At 61.2% G+C, this 21,096-nt stretch overlaps 1 protein-coding gene across 5 annotated transcripts; it reads left to right on the plus strand.

The window, feature by feature from the left end:
* The first annotated feature begins 236 nt into the window (after positions 1-236).
* ALDH3B1 (aldehyde dehydrogenase 3 family member B1) lies at positions 237-20,182 on the plus strand. Of its 5 annotated transcripts, none has more exons than XM_070457741.1 (11): positions 237-387; positions 5,867-6,029; positions 9,391-9,510; positions 9,981-10,091; positions 10,193-10,313; positions 10,603-10,688; positions 11,129-11,210; positions 13,388-13,774; positions 14,554-14,720; positions 17,681-17,780; positions 19,506-20,182. In XM_070457741.1, the coding sequence occupies exons 2-11, from the start codon at positions 5,868-5,870 to the stop codon at positions 19,694-19,696; spliced, it is 1,527 nt and encodes a 508-aa protein (XP_070313842.1). In that variant the 5' UTR covers positions 237-387; position 5,867; the 3' UTR covers positions 19,697-20,182. The 5 variants fall into 5 exon arrangements, with proteins under 5 accessions (XP_070313842.1, XP_070313841.1, XP_070313845.1 ...); XM_070457740.1 differs by lacking the exon at positions 237-387 and adding an exon at positions 1,438-1,542; XM_070457742.1 differs by lacking the exon at positions 237-387 and adding an exon at positions 3,322-3,641.
* The last annotated feature ends 914 nt before the right edge of the window (positions 20,183-21,096 follow it).

The following is a 21,096-nucleotide window of genomic DNA, read 5'->3' on the forward strand; positions in this document are numbered from 1 at the left end:
GCAGGAGGGATCCCCAGTCAGGGAGGGGCCCCTCAGGATCCTGCAATACCCCTGCCAGCCACCAATGTCTCCCCAGGTCGGTCCCTGATTTGCTGTGTGGCCTTAGATCAGTGACTGCCCCTCTCTGGGCCTGGTTCCAGGCTGACCGCTGCCAGGCTCAGCTCCAGCCCTGCCCCGCCTGCCGCTGGCTCTGCCTCTGCCTGGCTCAGCTCCAGACAGCAGGGCAGGGCTGTCACATGCCGAGCCACGTGACAGGCAGCGGCTGGGGGCTCCATCCCACGCAGAGGACGGGGGCCCCAGCAGCCCCTTACCCCGTCCCAGTGGCTGAAGCCTCTGGGGGCTACCAGATCCTACAGGAGGGCCCAGAGGCCTCTCCTGCCCTCCCAGGTAGGCAGGGGCCGCGGGGAGGGCGGGGGCCGTGAGGAGCATCTCCCGGGGGCCCGGTCGGCCCAGAGGCCCTGGGCCACAATCCCGGGCAAGACCCAGGGCACCAAGGTGGAGGGGCAGCCGTGGGCCCAGGGCAACAGGCCTGGGGTGATGGCAAGGACGATACGCCTGTCCCCAGGCCTGTAACCTAATCACCCACCTGTCTGACACCAGCACCCGCGGGGGGATCTTCCCCCTTTGTGCTGGCTCTGACAGGTGTGCAGGCGTGGGGGCTGGGGTGACGCGGAGGAGCGGGCACATGGGAACCTCCACGGCTGCACTTGTCACCACGGCGGCTCACCTGGAGGGCAGAGGGCGGCGCTCTTTCCCGGGAGGTAGGAGGGGGCTGCTGGAGACCGACCCAGCCCGGCGCAGAACGACTGACTTCTCATGTGGGTCCCAGCCCGCCACTGTGCCCTGTGGCATCAGATCCTCCCCTCCCTGGGCCTCCGTCTCCTCCTTGTAAATCGTCATGTTGCAGGGGTGACAGGCGCCGCGAGTGGGGTGCTGGGGGAGGCAGATAATGCTGATGGACACAGATACGCGGCCGTCAGGACGAAGCCTGCGGCCCGCCTGGGCCCTGAGTTTGTGTTTCCAGACTCCAGCTGTCTTTGGATCTGATCTCTTCACTTTGCAGATGGGAAACTGAGGCTCAGAGGGGCAGAGGTGGGGGGGTTGTGGGGAGCAGGCTTTCCCTGCCGCTCCAGGCCGCCGCCCCCATCCATACCGGAATTCTACTCCCTGGACTCTCTACTCCTCCTCCAGCCAGGCCTGGGACCCTTCCCACCTAAGGCCTCAGGATGGAGCCTCAGCTCAGAGCTCCCTTGAGGCCTGCTGTATGGCGCTGGCCTGGTGCTAGCCCTCTCTGGGCCCTGGCCCTCTCTCTGTGGTCCAGGGAAGGACCTAGAAGTACCCCCACGCCCCCAACCAACTGAAGGAAGTGGTAATGAAATCTCAGCCTGCAGCCTCCGGCCAGTCCAGAGTCAAAGTCAGGCACGAGGCCAGGGCGGCCCCGCCCCAGGGGCCGGCCCAGCCCTGGACATTTCATAACAGCAGGGCGGGCAGCTAGGCAGAACGCGGTCGACCAGGAAGACGGGCATCTGGGCAGGTCCTCAGGTATGGTGCTCCGTGGCAGCTGGGGAGGCAGTGGCCAGTGGTCAGGGCCAGGGGCCTGCCGGCGGGCTGGCATGGGGACTCTGGGCTGCTGTCGGGACTCTGGCTGCTCTGGGTCATGGCAGGCCTGACCCCTTACGGTCGCATGCAGAAGCTAGCTTTGTCTTCTCAGAGCTGCTCTGCCCGCCTGGGGAGAAAGGAGGAAGAGGAATGGACTTCCCTTCGCCCCAACCTCAGAGATCAAAGAGAGGAGCAGAGGGTCCCTGAGACAGCCAGCACCCGTACTGAGTCTGAGCTGGGCTGGGGTTACTGAGGGAGCCAGGGGACCCAGCTCTGGACTGGCTGCCTCAGGAAGGAATACACCCCTGTCCCTGGGGTGGAGGGGAGTGGCGTCAAGCATCCATCTGACAGCACATTTCCTGGGCATCGGCCACACGTACCCACTGCTAGGGTAGGGTTCACTGTGAGTGGTTCTGAGCTATCACATTCTTGGGAATGGACCCTGCCAACATCCAGGAAGAAAGGTCAGCCAGGCCCCGCCCTCCCTGCCTCAAAGAGAAGCTGTTATCAGACGGACCTGACCAGCATCAGGGAGTCTAGCTGCCGGCACAGCCTCTCCATGCAGCGGGGCTGGGGTTGGCTCAGCCCACGGCCAAGGGTTGGTCCCCAGCTCCCCACGGCCCCCACGGAAGGGAGGCTGCTGCTGCCCAGAGTGTGGGAGACCTTGGGAAAATCCAGGTTAAGGCTACACAGGTCCCGGGGTGAGGCCAGACTAGAGACTCTAGGGTACTGGGGCCTGTGGGGCTTTCGAGGCAGGCCGGGGACCTCCACCTGACGGTCGAGGGGCTCCCCAGGCCCTCAGACCACCAAGGTCACCTCTGTTGCTCTTGCTGGCTCCGCTTCCCTGCCCCCACTGGGTCCCAAGTTGATGTCCTTGCCTCCCGGGTGTCCACACTGGGCCAAGGTCTCCTTGGGTTCCTACCCCAGGGTCTTCTCCTCTTGGCCCCCTCGGCACAGACGTCCTTTGCGGTCTTGTCTGAATAACAATCGTCAGCACTCATGGGGCTCGGCCCGGCCCCAAGCGCTTCCCAGCACCACAGGGTAAACATAGGCATCATGCTCATTTCACAGATGGGAAAAGCGAGCCACGGGGAGGCCAAGCCACCTGCCCAAGACCCGAGCTGATAACCTGGGATTTGGACCCAGGTCCTTGGGCCCCTGACACGGCATACTGGGAGCATGCTTTTAGAGGGACTGTGGTATAGATGGGGAAACCAAGGCAGAAAGCACGAGAGGGTGGACAGGGGTGACGGCTGGGAGGTAGCTCATCGGCAGGACCAGGCAGGGTGCAGGGGCAGGGCCCGGGCAGCAGCGGTTTCCCGATACTGCTTTGGAGGCGGCAGACCTGAGTGTCCACCCCGCCTGCCAGTGTCCTCGATGCCATGGGCCTGGGGTCTCAGCTTCCTTCAGGGATGCCATCCGAACTCCATGCTGTACCCACGTCTGGTGCCCCCGCCGCTGACACAGTACCTGCAGCATCAGCACCTGGTCGTTATTATTCTTACTAGCGCATCCCCGGGCCCCTGGCCTCAAGGGAAGGTTCCAGGGCCCCCGGGAAACCAGCCGTCCCTTGTCACATCAAATGACTTAACAGCTCCCAGGGAGGTGGGCTCAGGGCCCCCAGACCCCCCGGTGCAGGAACCCATGCACTGATGTGTCCACAGCAGCTGCTTGGCTCCCTTGTGAGGTCACAGGCCCAGGGTTCCCTCAGGCCCCAGGCCCCACAGGTAACTTTGGAGTCAAGCTCCCCGCTCCCCAGCAGGCACCCCTGGGGGGTGGGGGGGACTCGGTCCTGACCAAATTGCAGGGGGCACTATTGTGTGAGTTGGCCTCAGTGTTGCCGGGAGAGGCTGCTGGAATGTTCCAACCAGACCTCCACCCCCACAGAGCTCCCCGCCCCTCACTGCACCGGGAGATGCTCCCTTCAAGTGAGATGCCTCACATTTTTGTGGGTTCTGCGGAGACGCTTAGGAAAGGAACCCTGCAGAGGAGGGAGGGGGCAGGTGTGGTTTGCCCTCAGCATCGTCAGCAAGAATCTGAAGGTGAGAGGGGGTGGGGGCAAGGGAAGAGGGATAAATAAATATTTGCCGAGCACTTGGTAACAATAACCACAGCTGACCATTAACTATGCGGGCAACGGCCACTGCTTCCCAAGGTGATACATCATTTAATCCTCCGGGCAGTAGCAAGTGTTACTGGTAATGGTGGTTTAGTCGCTCAGTCGTGTCCAACTCTCTGTGACTCCACGGACTGTAGCCCGCCAGGCTCCTCTGTCCGTGGCATTTCCCAGGCGAGAATACTGGAGTGGGTTGCCGTTTCCTTCTCTAGAGCAAGTGCTATCGGCATCCCTATTTTACAGACACGGAAACTGAGGCAGAGAGAAGACGAGTGACTTGCTCAAGGTCACACAGCCAGAAGAGGCCGGGTCAGGGTTTGAGCTCACGAGGCGGCCCTGGGGGTCATCAAGGCTCTGGGCTCCTGGGCCTCTGGCTGCTATGCCTTCTTCCCAGGAGGAGGGTGGGAGCGGAGGGTGAGCCTGGGGCTGAGAGCGGCCCTGACAATGTGCCTGCTCTGGGGCACTGTCACTCTATCTGGGGGCCATGGAGCCCGCCCTGTGCCCAGACAACTGCCCGCTTTCTCCTGATCGCAGCAGGAGGCCTGTGGGCTCAGTCTGGCTTCCATCACGCGTATGGGGACAGCGCAGGGCTCCTGTCAGGCTCCGGCACAGAGTCCATCGTGCCAGGCCATCCTGTCAGCTGGAGCAGCTTGGCCCAGGCGGTCATGGAGCCCTGCAGAAAACTTAGGGCTGTGGCAGCAGTGGCCACTTAACCGTAGCTGACTGCCCTGGGGGCACTGATGCCGTGCCCTGGGCCCCGAAATGGCTGGCAGGGTCTCACCCTTGATAAAAAAAAACCCTGTCAGCTGGTAGGTGGAAGGGAGACTCTAACAGATGGGGAGCACAAAGACCCAAATGACAGGCCGAGAAGGCAAAGTGGGGTCCTACCTCCCAGTCTAGTGGGAGAGGAGAGGGATGGGGGTGGGGACAGAGAAGAGGATAGAAAGAAACCAGGTATTTACCACAAAGTACGACAGAGGGTGGGCTTCCCTGGGCTCAGAGGGTGAAGAATCTGCCCGCAATGCAGGAGACCCGGGTTTGATCCCGGGGTCAGGAAGATCCCCTGAAGGAAATGGCAACCCACTCCAGTGTTCTTGCCTGCAGCAGTCCATGGACTGAGGAGTCTGGCGGGCTACAGTCCATGGGAATCACAGAGTCGGACACGACTGAGCAACTCGTGGTAGGGAGCACGGTCGCGGGACCCCTGTGAGAATGTATGAGGGAGTAATCATGGTGGGCTGCCTGAAGGAGGCATCAGCCAAGCAGAGACCCGAGGGGAGTCAGAAGGGAAGAAGGAAAGGGCCCCCATGGGTCCTTGGCACCAGGCCGAGGACCAAGTGCGTCAGAGCACTCCTCTCATGAGCTTCAGGTAAACAGGCGGGGGCCCCGGGGAATGCCAGGGCCCTCACCCAGTTTGCCGGCCCAGGCTGATGCCAGCACGCGGGCCGGGCTGCCCCTCACTGCTCGCCACCCCCGACTCTCTGTTCCTCCTGCACCATGGCCGCGGGGTGGGGGTGAGCTGCGGCACCTGTGGGAGGCGAGCTCTTCCTTCCCCATTTTGCTGTGGAGCTGGGCCACAGCGGGGGCGGGGGTCCTGTCACCCGGCCTCTGAGCCACCGCCCACCAGCCTGTTCCTCTCTGGGCAGGGCCCCCCGCCTAGGGACCAGGGGTGGCAGGGCATTCTGCATCGGGAATGTCCCAGCGAGGTGTCTGCAGGGGCCGTTGGTGGCCACACTCCCCCCGTTTGCTCCACTCAGGCCTGCTGGGCTCAGGGCTGCCATCTCCGGGAGGGGTGCGGAGCGGGGGCGCCATGGCTTAAGGCTCTTCTCTGCGCGGCAGGAAGACACGTGGTCCCCCGACCGCCTGCTCGCCCTTAGGGGCTGTGGAGTAGCTGTCCCCCAGCCCAGGTCCAGGCCCGTGACTGCCCACTGGCCGAGGGGCGTGATCTGTAGTTCTGTCAGTGGCTGTCTAAGTGTGTCCTGCGTGTGCATGTGTGTGGTGTGTGTGTGTGTAGGTGGGGCAGCCCGGGTCCCTGGGATTATGTGTGAGTCCCTGAGGGGGTGTCCGTGGGCCCATGTGGGTGCGAGCAGGGGCCGTGGAGGGGGCCATGGAGGTGGCAGCACCCCGACCCACGCTGCCCCCGCCCAGCAGGATGGACCCCTTTGCAGACACCCTGCAGCGGCTGCGGGAGGCCTTCAGCTCGGGGCGCACACGGCCAGCAGAGTTCCGGGCCGCCCAGCTGAACGGCCTGAGCCGCTTCCTGCGAGAGAACAAGCAGCTTCTGCTGGAGGCGCTGGCTCAGGACCTGCACAAGGTGGGTGGGGGGCGGGGTGGGGGGAGGAGGGCAGGGGTGGGGAAGGGAGCAGGGGTGGGGACGGCAGGGGTGGAGGGAGGAGGGCAGGGGTTAGGGGAGGGAGGTTGCAGGGAGAGGGGCAGGGGTGGGGGGTGGGCAGCGAAGGTAGGGACAGCTGCATCCTCCACAAAGGGGAACTAAAAGCCATCACGAACCTCCTTTCCTGTATCAGAACCCACTCCTCTGCATTCAGCTAGTTGTTCATGCCTACCTCCTCTCCACTGCCATTTGGGGCTTCCCAGGTGGCGCTAGTGGAAAAGAACCCACCTGCCAATGCAGGAGACATAAGAGACACAGGTTTGATCCCTGGGTCAGGAAGACCCCCTGGAGGAGGGTATGGCAACCCACTCTAGTGTATTCTTGCATGAAGAACTCCATAGACAGAGGAGTCTGGTGGGCTACAGTTCATGGGGCTGCAGAGTCGGACCACGACTTAGCACGCATGCACATGAACAGCTTTTGGGATTTTAGTCCCCCGACAGGGAATTGAACCTGCACCTCGTCAGTGAAAGCGCTGAGTCCTAACCACTGGACCTCCAGGGAATTCCCCCACTCCACCGCTATTTATTGAACACTTACTATGTGCCAGGTTCTGTTCTAGGCTCTGGGGACACAACAAACACCAAGTCCCTGTGTCCAGGGAGCTGGCCTCCCGGGGAGAGACACAATTAGACAGTAAATAAATACAAAGCATGTTGGGTGGTGATAAATACCATGGAGAGACACTCCCAGTGTGAAGGGGGTGAGAGTGGGCCAGGGTCAGGGTGCTGTTTCATATGTGGGAGTCAAGGGAGGTTTCCTGGAGATGGTGATGTGTGAAGGGGGAGGGGGAAGTGTCCCAGGGACAAGGGGGAAAACGGCAGAGGGCCCAGCACATGCAAAGGCCCTGAGGCTGGAGGTGCTTGGTGAGTTTGTGCTGGAGGAGCAGCAAGGAGGCTGGCGTGGCTGGAGGGGAGGCCTCGAGGTGGAGACACATGAGGGATGAGGTCCAGCAAGGAGGGTCGCACCCCTAAGGCCATGTGTGTTGGGGGGACTCTGGCTTCACCAGGTACTGTGGGCATCACGGCCTCTGTCCAAACCCTGGAGGCCTGGGGCTCAGTCCCTCCCATTTCCAGCAGTAGCCATGACAGGACCCCAAGAAATATCCTTCCTTGTAGTCAACCTCCCACCCTCTCAGCCAGTAGGGCCCACCCATGTGGCTGCCGCTGCCCCAAGACAGCTGTCCCCGGGTTTCTTCTCTGGACAAAAGATCTCTGTGCTTGCCACAAAGCCACAGTGTCCAGACTCACCCTGGCGCCCCCCTGCCCCTCACCACCAATAACCCTCCAAGGCTGTGACTCTTTGGCAACAGTAAAGGTGCTATTCCAATACTTCACACCAGGACAGGCCCAGGATGCATGTTGGCTGCTGGGCAGCTGCTGTGGTCACCACTTGTCCCCAGGGGCTGCAGCAGTCCCACACTGGCTCGTGCTGAACACCGAGCTTTTCTTCAACCCTCCTGAGTCCATAAGCAGAGCCCTCCAGGGAACCCTGGGGTCATCCTTTACCGCCCTCGGGCCATCTTTGCCATTCTGCTGGGCCTGCTGGCTCCACCCAGTTCGTAGGAGAGATGCCAGCCCTGGCAGACCTGGGGGTGGCTTTTCAGCCTCCTTGGGACCCACCTGATTTGCAGACCCCCAGCCGGGTGTCCACCCTGGCTCCAGAGCAGGCCTAGACTCGGAGATTATGGGGTTTCGTGGCATCTGAGGTCATGGATCAAGGCACCCCCATTCCATGGGGACAGCAAAAGCTGGTGACAAGGACTTGTCCTTAGGACATGGCCTCCTGGTGATGCCTAGCCACTTTCTCAGTGTCCTCAACCTTCGGTTTATCGCCATGCTCCAGGACTATAGCTGGGCTCCCTCATCAGCTGTTTCTGGAATCAACTGTTGTCCCATTTATGAAACCAGGGTGCCAGAGCATGCTCTCCTTGGCTCTCTGACATCCAAGGGGCCTGGCTCTGCCTCCCTGTGTGGAGTGTCCTCACTGGACCTGGTCCACGACAGAGGGGACTCCCATCCCCTAACCTGGCTTATTGGGCTCCCTGGGGGCTAGTACCCCCACGGAGCCTCTGCCCGCACACCTGCGGGCCTGGCCTGTCCGCCTCTGTGACACCTGACCCGACGGTCTATCTGGTCCCTCTTCTCCCTACAGCTCAGTTTTCACCTCCCGCCTCCAACCCTCAAGGCTTTAGGAGCCAGGGCCCCATAAAGGGAGCAGCAGCCCAGGAAATCCAATCCGTCCCTCCCTCTGGTCTCAGTCAGCCCTGTTCCCACCCTCCCAGCAGGCAGCATCTGCCCTGTCTGCCCTGCACGGATGCTCCCACTTAACCTCCAACAGCCCTTCCAGGTACAGGTGGTCACACCCAGTCACCCTCAGAGGTGACTGAGAGACGGCATGTTCTTGCCTGAGGGCACACAGCCCCTGCTGAAAACAGCCTACTCTTCCACGGCATTCAATGGGGTCCAGATCATCCCTTGAAAACAGTGAAAGTGTTAGTTGCTCAGTCGTGTCCATCTATTTGTGACCCCATGGACTGTAGCCCACCAGGTTCCTCTGTTCATGGGATTCTCTAGGCAAGAGTACTAGAGTGGGTTGCCATGCCCTCCTCTAGGGGGTCTTCCCAACCTGGGGATTGAACTCGGTTCTCCTGCATTGCAGGCAGATTCTTTTCCATCTGAGTCACCAGAGAAGCCCCTTAAACAGGCCCAAACCTCACGCAGGTCACAGGAGATCTCGCTGGGCAGGAGTGTAGCTTGTGAGCACAGACACGGTAGAAGGCATGCCTGAAGCAGGCTCAGCTCCCAGAGGAGCTGGTGGCCAGGGCTTCCTCCTCCAGGTCCCCACACCCTTCCCGCTCAAGACTCAGCTCTGGCACCCTAGGCCCATCACGCTCATCTCTGGCAGGAAGGTGCTCTCACTATAACAGCAGAGTCTCAGGCATGAGGACAGCTTGGCTCTGGTGCCCCGGGCTATGGGCCTCCAGTTGCCTGCGGCCCACGCGCTGGGTCCCTCCTCCCTTGTGGGGGTGAGGCAGGCATGCCAGCCAGCAGAGATCAGGACAATGTCCCTATTGATTTTTGCCTCTTTCTGACTCCTGCCCTCAAAATCTGCCCTTGGCCCCTGGGCTGTGGGAACTGATGGCAATTATCCAGAGACACCTGTCCCCAGTGTCTGCTGCGGACTGACATCCACAAAAGCAGGACACAGGGGCCACACGGACAGTCCTGTTCAAACTTGAGTTCGATCCTGTCCCTGCTCTGCTCCACGGTCCTCACCCCAGTGGCTGGGCCTCGTCACCTCACCCACTCTCCTGCTTGCTAACCAGGAAGAGAGCCAAGCCTGCACCACCTCAGGACCTTCACACATGCCACACCCTCAGCTTGGAGTATCCTGCCTCCAGGTATCCATGGGCTACCTCCCTTTCTTTCTTCACTGCTCAAATGTCACGCCATCCCAGAGGCTGGTACTGACCATCTCATGTAAAATAGCGCAGAGACACACACACATGCACAGGCACTCACGCACACACCCTGAAACCCTGTTCCATCCTTCTGTTTCACTTGTCACGTCTTAATGGAGTAGTCAGTATTCTCATCATCACGTGGACTGTGCCCCACACCACAACGTCAGCTCCGTGGGGCAGGTCTTCTGTCTGCTTCATAACCACTACGTTCCCAGCATAGGAGTGGGACCCATACATTGTAAGCATTCAGTGAACGTGGAGTGAATAAATGAATGAATGAATGAGTCAACAAGACAGGCTTTGCCCTCCCCAGGGCTCCAGCCCTCTCCAGGGCTCCAGCCACATGTGGATCCTGGGTCCCCAATCCTAGCCCTGACCCTGCCCCTTCCCCCTCACCCACCCTGCAGTCAGCCTTCGAGGCAGAGGTGTCTGAAATCAGCATCAGCCAGAACGAGATTAACTTGGCCCTTAGGAACCTGAGGGCCTGGATGAAAGATGAGAAAGTGTCCAAGAACCTGGTGAGTGACGCTGGGATCAGGGGGCCTCTTTGGGTGGAGGGTAGCTGACAGGCTGAGACCCCAGCCCCTCACTGTTCTCCACCACTCTGGCCCTGGCCCAGGCCACTCAGCTGGACTCGGCCTTCATCCGGAAGGAGCCCTTCGGCCTGGTGCTGATCCTCTCCCCCTGGAACTACCCCTTGAACCTGAGCCTGGGGCCCCTGGTGGGCGCCCTCGCAGCAGGTGAGAGGGACCCTCGGCCTTCCCGGCCCCCTGCCCATCCCCTCCCAGCCTCGTGGCAGCTGCCCCAGAGCCAGGGAGGAGTGGGGGGGGGGGGGGCTGGCACCAGGTGCCTATGACGGCCTGGTTTCCATGTATGTGGCCTTGGGGCTGGCACCGCACCTCTCTGAGCCCAGCTTTATTCTTCGCCTGGAGGGGGAGCGAGGTGGGCTCCTGCCCTGCAGGTGTGAGGACCCAGTGGAGATGGGGCGTGGCTACACACAGCCCGCCCTCTCCCCGCCCCACCCCACAGGGAACTGCGTGGTCCTGAAACCCTCGGAGATCAGCAAGAACACTGAGAAGGTCCTGGCCGAGGTGCTGCCCGGATACCTGGACCAGGTGAGCCGGGCCAGGTGCAGACCGGCAGCCACACTGGGGCCAAGCAGGGCCAGGCCGGCCCCCTGGGCCCGGGGCAAGACCTGAGTTCCGACCTCCTCTGGGTTGTGTGGCCTTGCCCAGGTCACCAGCTTCTCTGTTCCCCTCTGCATGAAACAGAGGGGTGGCGCCTGTCCCCAGGGGCTCCCTGCCTGTCTCTGGTCACCCTGGCCTCTGTCCCCACCTTAACTCTGCCAGGCCCCAACCTCACACGTGGTGGGCTGGTACTGCCCATGCCCAGTGTCCCTGGGGGGCTCCCAGCTCCCCACCCAGCCCACCTGGAGCCCTGGCATCACTGGGTCAGGCCAGGCAAGGGCGGAACAGCCCCAGGCAGGCAGGCAGCCACCTGGGCTCTCAGGCTGGGACCCCAGAGGGAACCTCTGTTTGTCCATCCCCCCTTGCAGAGCTGCTTTGCCGTGGTGCTGGGCGGGCCCCAGGAGACTGGGCGGCTACTGGAGCATAAGTTCGACTACATCTTCTTCACGGGTGAGGGGCCGGGTGCAGGGGGCCGGCTGTGGGATGCCGGCTGCGGGGAGCATGGGATGGGAGGGGCAAGAGGCCTGAGCCCAGCTCCACCCTCGGGGCCTTGTCCCCAGCTGCTGGAGAGAGGCTCAGAGGACAGAGGTAGACAGCCAGTCAAGGAGGACACAGGGGTGAGTGCTGGGGGCTGCGCTTGGCTCCGGGACAAGCAGGCTGGAGAGCGGCCCTGGACCCCTGGGACCCTTGGGGAGCTGGGCCCTGTCCCAGGGAACAGGCCTCTCCATCAATCACAGTCTCACATGTCACAGCATCTGCCCTTGCTGAGTGAGCTCCGGCTGTGCCAGGCACTCCCTCACCACCCCACGGCCCTTCTGGAAGGCTGGATGGATGAGGGTCCAGAGACTTGGGTGACAAAGTGATGCAGTGCCCACCTCACTAGCCAGGGTTAGGCTGGATTTTGCCCCCAGAGGTCACCTGCCATCACCCTGGCATGTGCCCATGGGGCCCAGACACCACCTAGCTTCAGGGGACCAGGGCAGAATTCCCAGAAGAGAAGCCCACACAGCCGTGTGAGTGGGCCAGGCCCCGGAGGAGGGAGGCCAGACCTGCCTCCCCCATGGCACACCTTGTCCCTGTCCGGGGATGCTGTCTAGGCCCCTCTCCTCCCCAGACCCTGCCGCGAACCCAGGACAAGGCCTGCCAGCTGCCACCGTAACAGACAGTGAAGGAGACGGGATGAGCACAGAGGCAGGGTCCTCAGCTGTTCCTCCAGATTCCCAGGGGGCGGGAATACCAGGAGGAGGCAGCCGGCGGGGGGGCCTACCACCCACCCTCCACTCACCTTCCACTGCCACACCCCAAATCTCAGTGGGCTTTGGGCCCTGGTCCCTCAGGACTGAGGTTGCAGAGGCAAGGCAGGCAGACCCCAGAGGCCAATGTCCAGGTCAGGCCCTCGAGGCAGTCTGTGCAGAGGCTGATGGGCCATCAGAAGGCATTCTGCCACATCTCCTGACTTGTCCAGGCCTCAGTTTCCTTATCAGTGGGACAGGGGCCATCCCCAAGTCTCAGGCCTGTCCTAAGGATAGTGGATGAATGAAAGCCTTTGTCACAGCACGTGGCCCGGGCAGCATCCACTCACTCGCTCACCTGCTTGCTCAGTGAATGTTTACTAGCGCGCAGACCGGGCCTGGCACAGCCAGGCCTTGGGATGAAGTAGGGCTAGGAAGACAAGGTCTCCTGCATTGTCATGGAGCCCATTCCAAGTTGATCAGGGCAGAGGTGGGAAGGCACGTGGTGGGGGTTGGTCAGGATGGCCTCATGGTCAAGGAGGTGTTTGACAAAGATAGGAGGCCCTGAGAGAGGAGCTGTGGTCAAGGGAGGGCACCTGGGGGGTGAGGGGGGCCTGGATAGAGGGGACCAATGACAGGGAAGCAGGAGGAAGTGAGACCAGAGAGGTGACTGGGCTTCGGGCTCCCTCGGGCCGTGCTGGCTGGGGAGAAGGACCAGGGTCATCACGACACAAATGGCAGCATGGCCCCTTGGTCAGGCATGGGCAGGAGGGCCTCAAGGCCTGGGGGGCATCGGGAGTGGTTGGGGTGGCTGAGCGGAGGAGGGACTGTGAGACCAGGGCGACCAGCACAGAGGAGAGGCAGCAGCCGGGGGGAGGTGCCAGGGCTGCCGCGTCAGGTCAGAGGGACAGGAGACCTGATGTGGGCCAGCTGGACTGGGACGCTGACCTTGGGCTACAGGGGTCATTTTCAGAGGCCAGTGGAGAGAAGGGAGGGTGCAGAGGGGCGGGTTTGAAAGAGTCCCTGCAGGTCCCAGCCTGGGATCAGGAGCCGGGAGACATTGTAGGGGGTGGGGGGGTGGGGCGGTGGTATTCCTGGACGTCTAAGCCGGCAAGTCAGGTGAGGGAGCCGGCCGGCTTGCTATCAGGGACAAAGCTCCTGGGGACCTTCTGCTGTGTGGGGCTGGTCAGGGTTGGGGTAGGGGGAAGATGATGGGAGGAAGGTCCAGGTGTAGCAGCAACTGACAAGGAAAGGCCAGATGAAACCCCATTCAAAGGCCTCTCCAGGAAGGCACAGGGCAGGGAGTGAACCCCCTTGAGGGTGCCCAGCCCTGGGCTGGGGCCACCCTGCCTGGTCAAGTGATGGAGAGCCACTTTGGTTTCCTTCCTTGCCCAGGGAACCCTCAAGTTGGCAAGATTGTCATGACTGCCGCCGCCAAGCACCTGACGCCCGTCACACTGGAGCTGGGAGGCAAGAACCCCTGTTACGTGGATGACAACTGCGACCCCGAGACCGTGGCCAACCGGGTGGCCTTCTTCCGCTGTTTCAATGCCGGCCAGACCTGCGTGGCCCCCGACTACGTCCTGTGCAGCCCTGAGATGCAGACGCGGCTGGTGCCCGCCCTGCAGAGCGCCATCACCCGTTTCTATGGCGACGACCCCCAGAGCTCCCCGAACCTGGGCCGCATCATCAACGAGAAGCATTTCCAGCGGCTCCGGGGCCTCCTGAGCTGCGGTCGCGTGGCCATTGGCGGCCAGAGTGATGAAAGTGATCTCTACATCGGTGAGCCCCGCCCTCCCTGCCACTGTGCCCCACACCCCCCACCCCAGCGAAGGCCCCTCCACGCTGGAGGCCACAGCTTGGCCCCGAGTCTGGGCTCTGAGGCTCCCCCGACCCCGCTGCTACAGCCCAGCCTGGTGCCACGACTTCGTGACACTGGTGTTCCCTGTTGCTGGGGTCTGAGCCTGCGACCCCACGACTCCACACTCTGGCCCAAGTTCTCCAAGATCAGACAGACCCTAGAGTTCTAGGCTCAGGTTCCCAACTTCAGCCCCTTGATCTGCTGCTCCACGGGCCACACGACCCCAAGTGCTACGTGCCCACGATTCCGGTTCTCAGTTTCCACTGCCCGTCCTGAGTATCCGCTCTGCTGTGAACAAAGAACCCTGGTCTCCTGGGCCAAACGACTTGGAGGGTCTGACAGGCTGGGACCTGCGGCCTTAGCCTCTGGGGTCTAAGATCGGGTCACCCTCTGACTGTGAGACCAAGGCTGAATGCTTCTCTGGGCCTCACAGACCCTGTCAGGTTGGGGAGCCCCTCGTGGTCACTTCCCGGGGGCTGCGGGGATGGTACCATCCCTGGGACATCTGAGTCCCTGGGCCCTGACATCCCGCGGGTCCGCCCACCAGAGGCCCCACCTACCAGAGGCCCCACCTATCAGAGACCCCGCCCACCATAGGCCCCACCTATCAGAGGCCCCGCCCACCATAGGCCCCACCTACCCGAGACCCCGCCCACCAGAGGCCCCGCCCCTGGGCTGAGCAGACCCCTGTCCTGGGCAGCCCCCACGGTGCTAGTGGACGTGCAGGAGACCGAGCCGGTGATGCAGGAGGAGATCTTCGGGCCCATCCTGCCCATCGTGAACGTGAGGAGCCTGGGCCAGGCCATCGACTTCATCAACCGTCGGGAGAAGCCCCTGGCCCTCTACGTCTTCTCCAAGAGCAGCCAGGTGGGGCTGGACGCAGGCGGGGGCAGGTGGCAGCAGTGGAGAGTGGAGTGGGGTCAGCAGAGGGCGATGGCTCCACGACCAGAGTGGACCAATGGACCTGGCAGGAGGGCAGGGGGTCCTGGGCCCTCGGGGGCACTGACAGGAGGCACGCTTGGCTCTGTCTCTCTCCTTTCTCCTGGGGGCAGCAGGGCCTCCCCCCTGCCTTTCAATCTAGGCCACGTTCTCCTGGGCCTTTAGTGGGCAGCTCCCCAGGGTCTCCTCTAGGGCCCAGCGTCCCCTCTAGGTCAGCCCTGGCCTCTCTTATTCTGCATCATCTCTGCCTGGTGGCCACACTGTCCCCTTCAGTGCTTGGCTCGTGGAAGGCACACACAACATGGGATGGAATGACTGAGAGGGGATGAATGACCAGAACACGCAGACCCAAGAGTGAGCCCTGGTCCCCTGCCCCTTCCTGGGGTCCCCTGCCCGTCCCCAGGAGGGGAGGCTCACATGTGTGTGGCCAGCAATCTCCAGCTCAGAACACACGTCCCTCACCCCCAGCACTCCTGAGACCCCTCATAGGCTGGGCAATGCTTCCCTCCTGCCCCCCGCCCCATCCCGGTGTGCTGTGTAGCATGCAGTATCTTAGTTCCCAACCAGGGCTCGAACCCATGGCCCCCGCAGTAGCAGTGCAGACCCTCCAGGGGATTCCCCTGGACAATGCTCTTTTACTTTCTATTTTATTTATTTAGGCTGTGTCAGGTCTTAGCTGTGGCATGCGAACTCTTAGTTGCAGCAGGCATGTGGGATCTAGTTCTCCGATCAGGGGTGGAACACAGACCTCCTGCCCTGGGAGCATGGAGTCTTACCCACTGGACCACCAGGAAAGTCCTAGCAAGCCTTTTTTAAAATAAACTTTTAATTTTGGAATAATTTTAGATTTACAGAAAAGTTGCAGAGAGTCCAGGGAAGACCCATATACTCCAGTTTCTCCCCTTATGTTGGTCAAAACTAAGCAACTGACATTGGCACATTGCTGTCAACCACACTCCAGGCTTTAGACAGATTTTGCCAGTTTTTCTTTCCACCCCAGGATCCAGGCCAGGGTCCTGAGCTGCATTTAGTTGCCATGGCTCCTCTGATCCCCTTGTGGTCATCTCTCAGCTTACGCGGTGCTGGCCTTCTGTCCTGCAGAATGTCCCCCATATCAGTGGCCAGCTGTTTCTCTCATGAAAGAAACCCACAGGGCCAAGGGCCCATCTCTGCTCATCCTCAGGGGACTATGAGATCCATGCATCACTGGTGAGGTTAACCTTCATCCCTGGCCAAGGTTGGATCTGGCACAGGTCTCCACCAAGGACTATTTTTCCCTTTCCTTATTCTCTTCTGTGAGAGCAAGTCACTAAGTCTAGCCTACCTTCAATGGAAGGTGGTTAGAGTAAGCTCTACCTGCTGGAGGGGGAACACCTACATATCCTACCTGGAATCTTGGCCTGGTTCTTTATATCAATGCCTTTTTTCTTTTTGGCCATGCCACGTGGCACGTGCAATCTTAGTTCTCCAACCAAGAACTGAACCTGTGCTTCCTGCAGTGGAAGCACGGAGTCTTAACCACTGGCCCACCAGGGAAGCCTGGTTCTTTATATCAACATGGACTCCAGTGCATCTGCTTTATTTTCCGGGTTACAACCAAATGCCACCTGATTTGTTTCCTTGTTCAACCTGTCCCCAATAGCAACTGATTTTCATTCAACCTGTCCGGCCTCTGGGCCCTGGGAGCTGCTCTGTCCCAGACACCTGCCCATCCTTTGGTTTTCCCACCACTTCCTTCTTTTCTGGGTCTACAAGCTTCCTGGCCCTAGAATCAGCTGTTCCTCCAAGGAGCCCTTGTTTATCTGCATATTGTTAACTTTAGAGAATGCAACCCAGGGACTTTCCTTGTTATCCAGTTAAGGCTCTGTTAAACCTGCTCCCAGTGCAGGGGGCACAGGCTCACTCCCTGGTGGGGGAACTGACTCCACATGCTGCACAGAGCAGTCAAAAAAGGAAGTGCTACACAGGTGTTTGGAAGCGGGGAGGGGGGTCATCTGGCCAATCAACTTTCAAGCTTTCAAGCACTGTTCCAGAGCAAACCCTCATCCCACCCCGCGTGCCCTGCCCTGGGTCCTCACTGAGCACTGATGGTCTCAACTCCGCCTTCTGCTGTCCTTACTGCAGGTCTCAACGGGATTTTCTGACCCTGAGGATGGGGTTCCACTCTGCAGGCAGGCCCTGATCTAGCTGTGACCTGAGGGTCACACGTTGTAATTAACTACAGCCAACTTTTTGTGCAACAAGTCTTTAGTGTCTGCTCATCTTGGTGATGGGACAGGGAAGCCTGGTGTGCTGCAGTCCACGGGGTCGCAGAGTCAGACACGACTGAGCTACTGAACTGAATCTTTCTTTAGGGTCCACAGACTGAAGATGAAGGGCCCTCCCTAAGTAGAGCAGGGGTCAAGTTCATGTTTCCAAAGTACAAATCTCAGTGTCCTCCCGGTGGTGCAGACCGTAAGGCCTCCCACAGCTTCCCTGCCCCTCGGCCTCCCCACCTGGCCTTCACCCTGGGTGGGGGGGTCCCTCCTACTCACCTCTGCCCTCTGGACACCCAGCAGTCACCTCACATCTCTCCCAGGGCATCTCCCTGATCGCCCGCCCCTCCACGACCCTGGGAGGAGGCGGGGTTTCCCGCCTCCTCTGCCAGCCTGAGTCTGTGTCCGCGGCCGCCTTCATGGACCACACTCAAGGGAGGCTCAAGACACACATCTCCAGTGGGGATGTGGGGGTGGCAGGCTACTCTTCAGCTCACATGGTGGCCTCAGACCCTGCCATGGGCCCCGGTGTGCCAAGGGGGCCAGATGGAGCCTCGGGATTCTGAGGAGGGTCAGGTAGAGCCCTGGGGCCCCGGCAGCTCCCTCACCAGCCTCACCGCTGCTTCCCCTTAGGTGGTGAAGCGGGTCCTGGCCCAAACCAGCAGCGGGGGCTTCTGTGGGAACGACGGCTTCATGCACTTGACCTTGGCCAGCCTGCCTTTCGGAGGAGTGGGTAGGTACCATCTCTCACCTCCCCCCGTTCCCCTCCGCAGAGCCTGGAGTGGAACCTTCCACGCCGGTCCTGGCACTTCCATCCGCAGGCGGACCCACAGACACACAACTTAGGTTGTTTTCAACATCACTGTGATTTCCGTCCACGGTGCCTGCTGCGGCTTTTCTCCCCGAATGGCCTGGCAGCGCGTGCAGGGCGGCCCGGCTGTGCTCTCTACTCCACATGCGGCTACACGCGGCTCCTCCGAGCCCTCCCACACCCCCTCGGGCCCATGACGGAGATGGGGGGCTGCTGTCAGCTCTCCCCTGCACCAGGCCCTAGCAGCCCCCAAGCTGGCTGCAAGGTCCTGGCCTCTGAGGCTGGCCCCAGCAAGCCCGATGGCTGTGTGAGGTGGGGCCACCACGGCCCCTCTCTGAGCGACCGCGTCCTCAGGGGACGAGAGGGCCCACAGTGGGCACCGCAGTAAATGACTGGCAGGGCCTGGCGGGCTGCCCTGGTGGTCACAGGCCCTCCCAGGGCTGGGCACGGACCGACCCCCTTCTGGAAGTCCCGCCCCCAGCCCACCTGGCTCCCCACCTCCAGGCCCAGTCCCTCCTCCTCAGGGAAGTGAGCGGGTCTGTCGGTGGGTGAACCTGGTCCTGTTACTCCCCTGACGAAGCCCCCCATAATTCCCAGCCCCTGACGGAGCCACAGGACCCCAACTCAGCTTCTGGAGGCTGGCCCTGCCTGGCCTGGCCGTGGAGTCCTGCTCCCGCCTCCTCTCCCGTTTCCCTAGCTGCTGCCTCAGCCACACGGAGCTTGACCTGGGTCCCAGCACAGCCAGGTCACCCACCTCCAACGCTCTCTTGAGTTGTCCCTCAATCTGGGGCCTTCCTGCCCCCACATGCCCACTTTATCTGGTCAATGCCATATCCCTCAGGCCTCACCCACTCCAGGAAGCCCTCTCAGATTGCCCCTGCTTCCATCAGGCTGCATCCCCTGGACTTCCTACTACCTGGTCCTTGACTGCCTCCCTACCTAGCTAGACATTGTGGACTCAACACAGCACTCACTGTACCTATGGGGCTGAACACTTGTTCCCACGACTCTAGAAGGTAGTGCCACTGTCACCCCATGTCACAGAGAGAGACCAGGCGAAGTCACTTGCCAGTTCAAAGCTGGGATTCAAACCTAGGGAGTCACCCCAGAATCCACTGTAGGGTTGCTTTCCTTACTTTCCATCTTGCCTCCCTCTTTTTTTTTTTTTAACTGAAGTATATTTGATTTACAATAATGTGTTGGTTTCAGCAATTCAGTTTTATACACACAGACACACACACACACTACTTCCCTGTAGCTCAAATGGTGAAGAATCTGCTTGCGATGCAGGACACCAGGGTTCGATCCCTGGGTTGGGGCCACTCACCCACCGTCCACCCATCTTGCCCCAGACCTGGCGTCCTCAACATTTATTTGACTGGGTGCTGGTGCCAGGGTGGGGCTAAGCCCTTTACCCACAGCATCTCATGACTAGCCCACTTTACAGGTGGGGAAACCAAGGCTCAGGGGATGAAGCAGCCCACCCAGGTCCTACCCCGTGACCAGCAGAGCCCAGTGTGTCTGACAGCCCTCGGCTGGCCACTGGGGGGCCTGACCGTCGCGCCCCCTGCCCCTCTGGGGGGCCTGACCGTCGCGCCCCCTGCCCCTCTGGGGGGCCTGACCGTCGCGCCCCCTGCCCCTCTGCAGGCAGCAGTGGGATGGGCAACTACCACGGCAGGTTCTCCTTCGACACCTTCTCCCACCACCGCGCCTGCCTGCTGCGCCCCCCGGGGCTGGAGAAGATCTACGCCATCCGCTACCCGCCCCACACTCCGCGCAACTTGAGGGTGCTGCTGATGGCTATGGGGACCCGCAGCTGCAGCTGCACCCTGCTCTGAGCCCACCCCAGGCACGGGGGCACCGAGCGTCCCTCCCAGCCCACGTCCACGAGTCCTCTGCTGCCGTGGACACCTGAGGCTGGCAGAGACACGACCTGGGATCCACGACGCAGGGGGAAAGGATCTGCCAAGGCCTCAGTCCAGACCAGTGCTTGCCTTCCTCCCTTCTCTTTTCAGGCCCTCAGCTGCCCCCCAACCAGGATGGGCCAAGGTGTGGGAGCGTGGGAAACTGTAGCCTGCTCTCTAGCTCCCAGACTGGCCACCTATGTCCCAGGAGAGTCGGGCAGCTGTGGGCACTTCTCGGGACCCCTCTTTCTGTGGAGGGGTGCAGAAGGGGCCCTGGCATCTGGTCCATGCCCTGCTGTGGACCTGCCATGACCTGGGTCGTCCCTGCCCTCTCTGAGCCTGCCCCCCTATCTCATGTACAGAGGAGGTGATGAACATCATCTCCTGAGATCATTGTGAGGATTAAATTTTGGAACATAATTGCGGACTCCAAGCTCCAGCGTCCTGTCTCCTGATTCGGGTGGGGGGACACTGCCTCCCTTGTCTCTCTCCCCACCTCTCCCTCCAGGAAAGATTGATGAGATGCCCGCAGTAGATCCCCCTTCCCTTCAGCTTGGGCCCCAGAGGTGCTCTGAACATGCTCCTGTCCCCCAAATGGCTGGCCCTGGGCATCCTCCCCCTCCATGTCCCACCCTGGGCTCATCCGTCTCCCTGACCTGCTCATCCTCCTGAACCTTGATGCTATGGAGTGGTCCCCACCCATTCAGCTGTCAAACTCCCAAGCCTCCTGCTGGACACTCCCTTCTACCTCCCAAGTCCCATCTTTGAGCAATTCCTGATGATTCGATGACGCCACAGATCTCCCCAATTCACACTCTAAAGGCTGTGCCCAGGGCCATCCATCACCTACCCTCTTCCCGCAGGCCCGGTCCTTCTCCTCAGTGCACCCACAGACCTTCCCAAAGCCCACTGGACCATGCCAGGCCTCAGCCTGAACCCCTTCACTGGCTCCCTCTAGCCCACGTCTGGACGGGAAATGTCCCTTCGGAGGCTCTGCCACAGCCCCGCGTTCGCCCTGCACCGCCATCCTCGTCCTCTTCTGATGCCCTTGATGTGTCCTGCTCACGCCCTGGGCGCGCCCTCTGGCCCTTCTTGTTCTGCCCAACCCCTCCGTGCTCTCTGCTTGGATGTCAGCTCTTCCAGGAAGACCTCCTTGTCCACATTCCACTCCTGGCCCCCCTCTCCCCCCCAAGATACGGGCGGCCTTCGGGGTCTTCTCAGTGTCTGCAGCCTCCCAGTTCCCTCTGCAACACAAGTCACCGGGAGGAAACATGGGTTTGTTTGGTGGCTGTTTGGGTTATGGGGCTCCCAAGTCGTATACATCCAGGAGCGGT

This window comes from Odocoileus virginianus, chromosome 28 (genome assembly GCF_023699985.2).
Source record: "Odocoileus virginianus isolate 20LAN1187 ecotype Illinois chromosome 28, Ovbor_1.2, whole genome shotgun sequence".
NCBI classification, from domain to species: domain Eukaryota; kingdom Metazoa; phylum Chordata; class Mammalia; order Artiodactyla; family Cervidae; genus Odocoileus; species Odocoileus virginianus.

What these genes read in the sequence shown, in the direction of transcription:
- ALDH3B1 (XM_070457741.1), top strand. Translation starts at nt 5,868, where the DNA reads ATGGACCCCTTTGCAGACACCCTGCAGCGGCTGCGGGAGGCCTTCAGC. An exon ending in TCTTCTCCAAGAGCAGCCAG is followed by an intron (nt 14,721 to 17,680) that starts GTGGGGCTGGAC and finishes GCTTCCCCTTAG; the next exon opens with GTGGTGAAGCGGGTCCTGGC. An exon ending in CCTGCCTTTCGGAGGAGTGG is followed by an intron (nt 17,781 to 19,505) that starts GTAGGTACCATC and finishes GCCCCTCTGCAG; the next exon opens with GCAGCAGTGGGATGGGCAAC.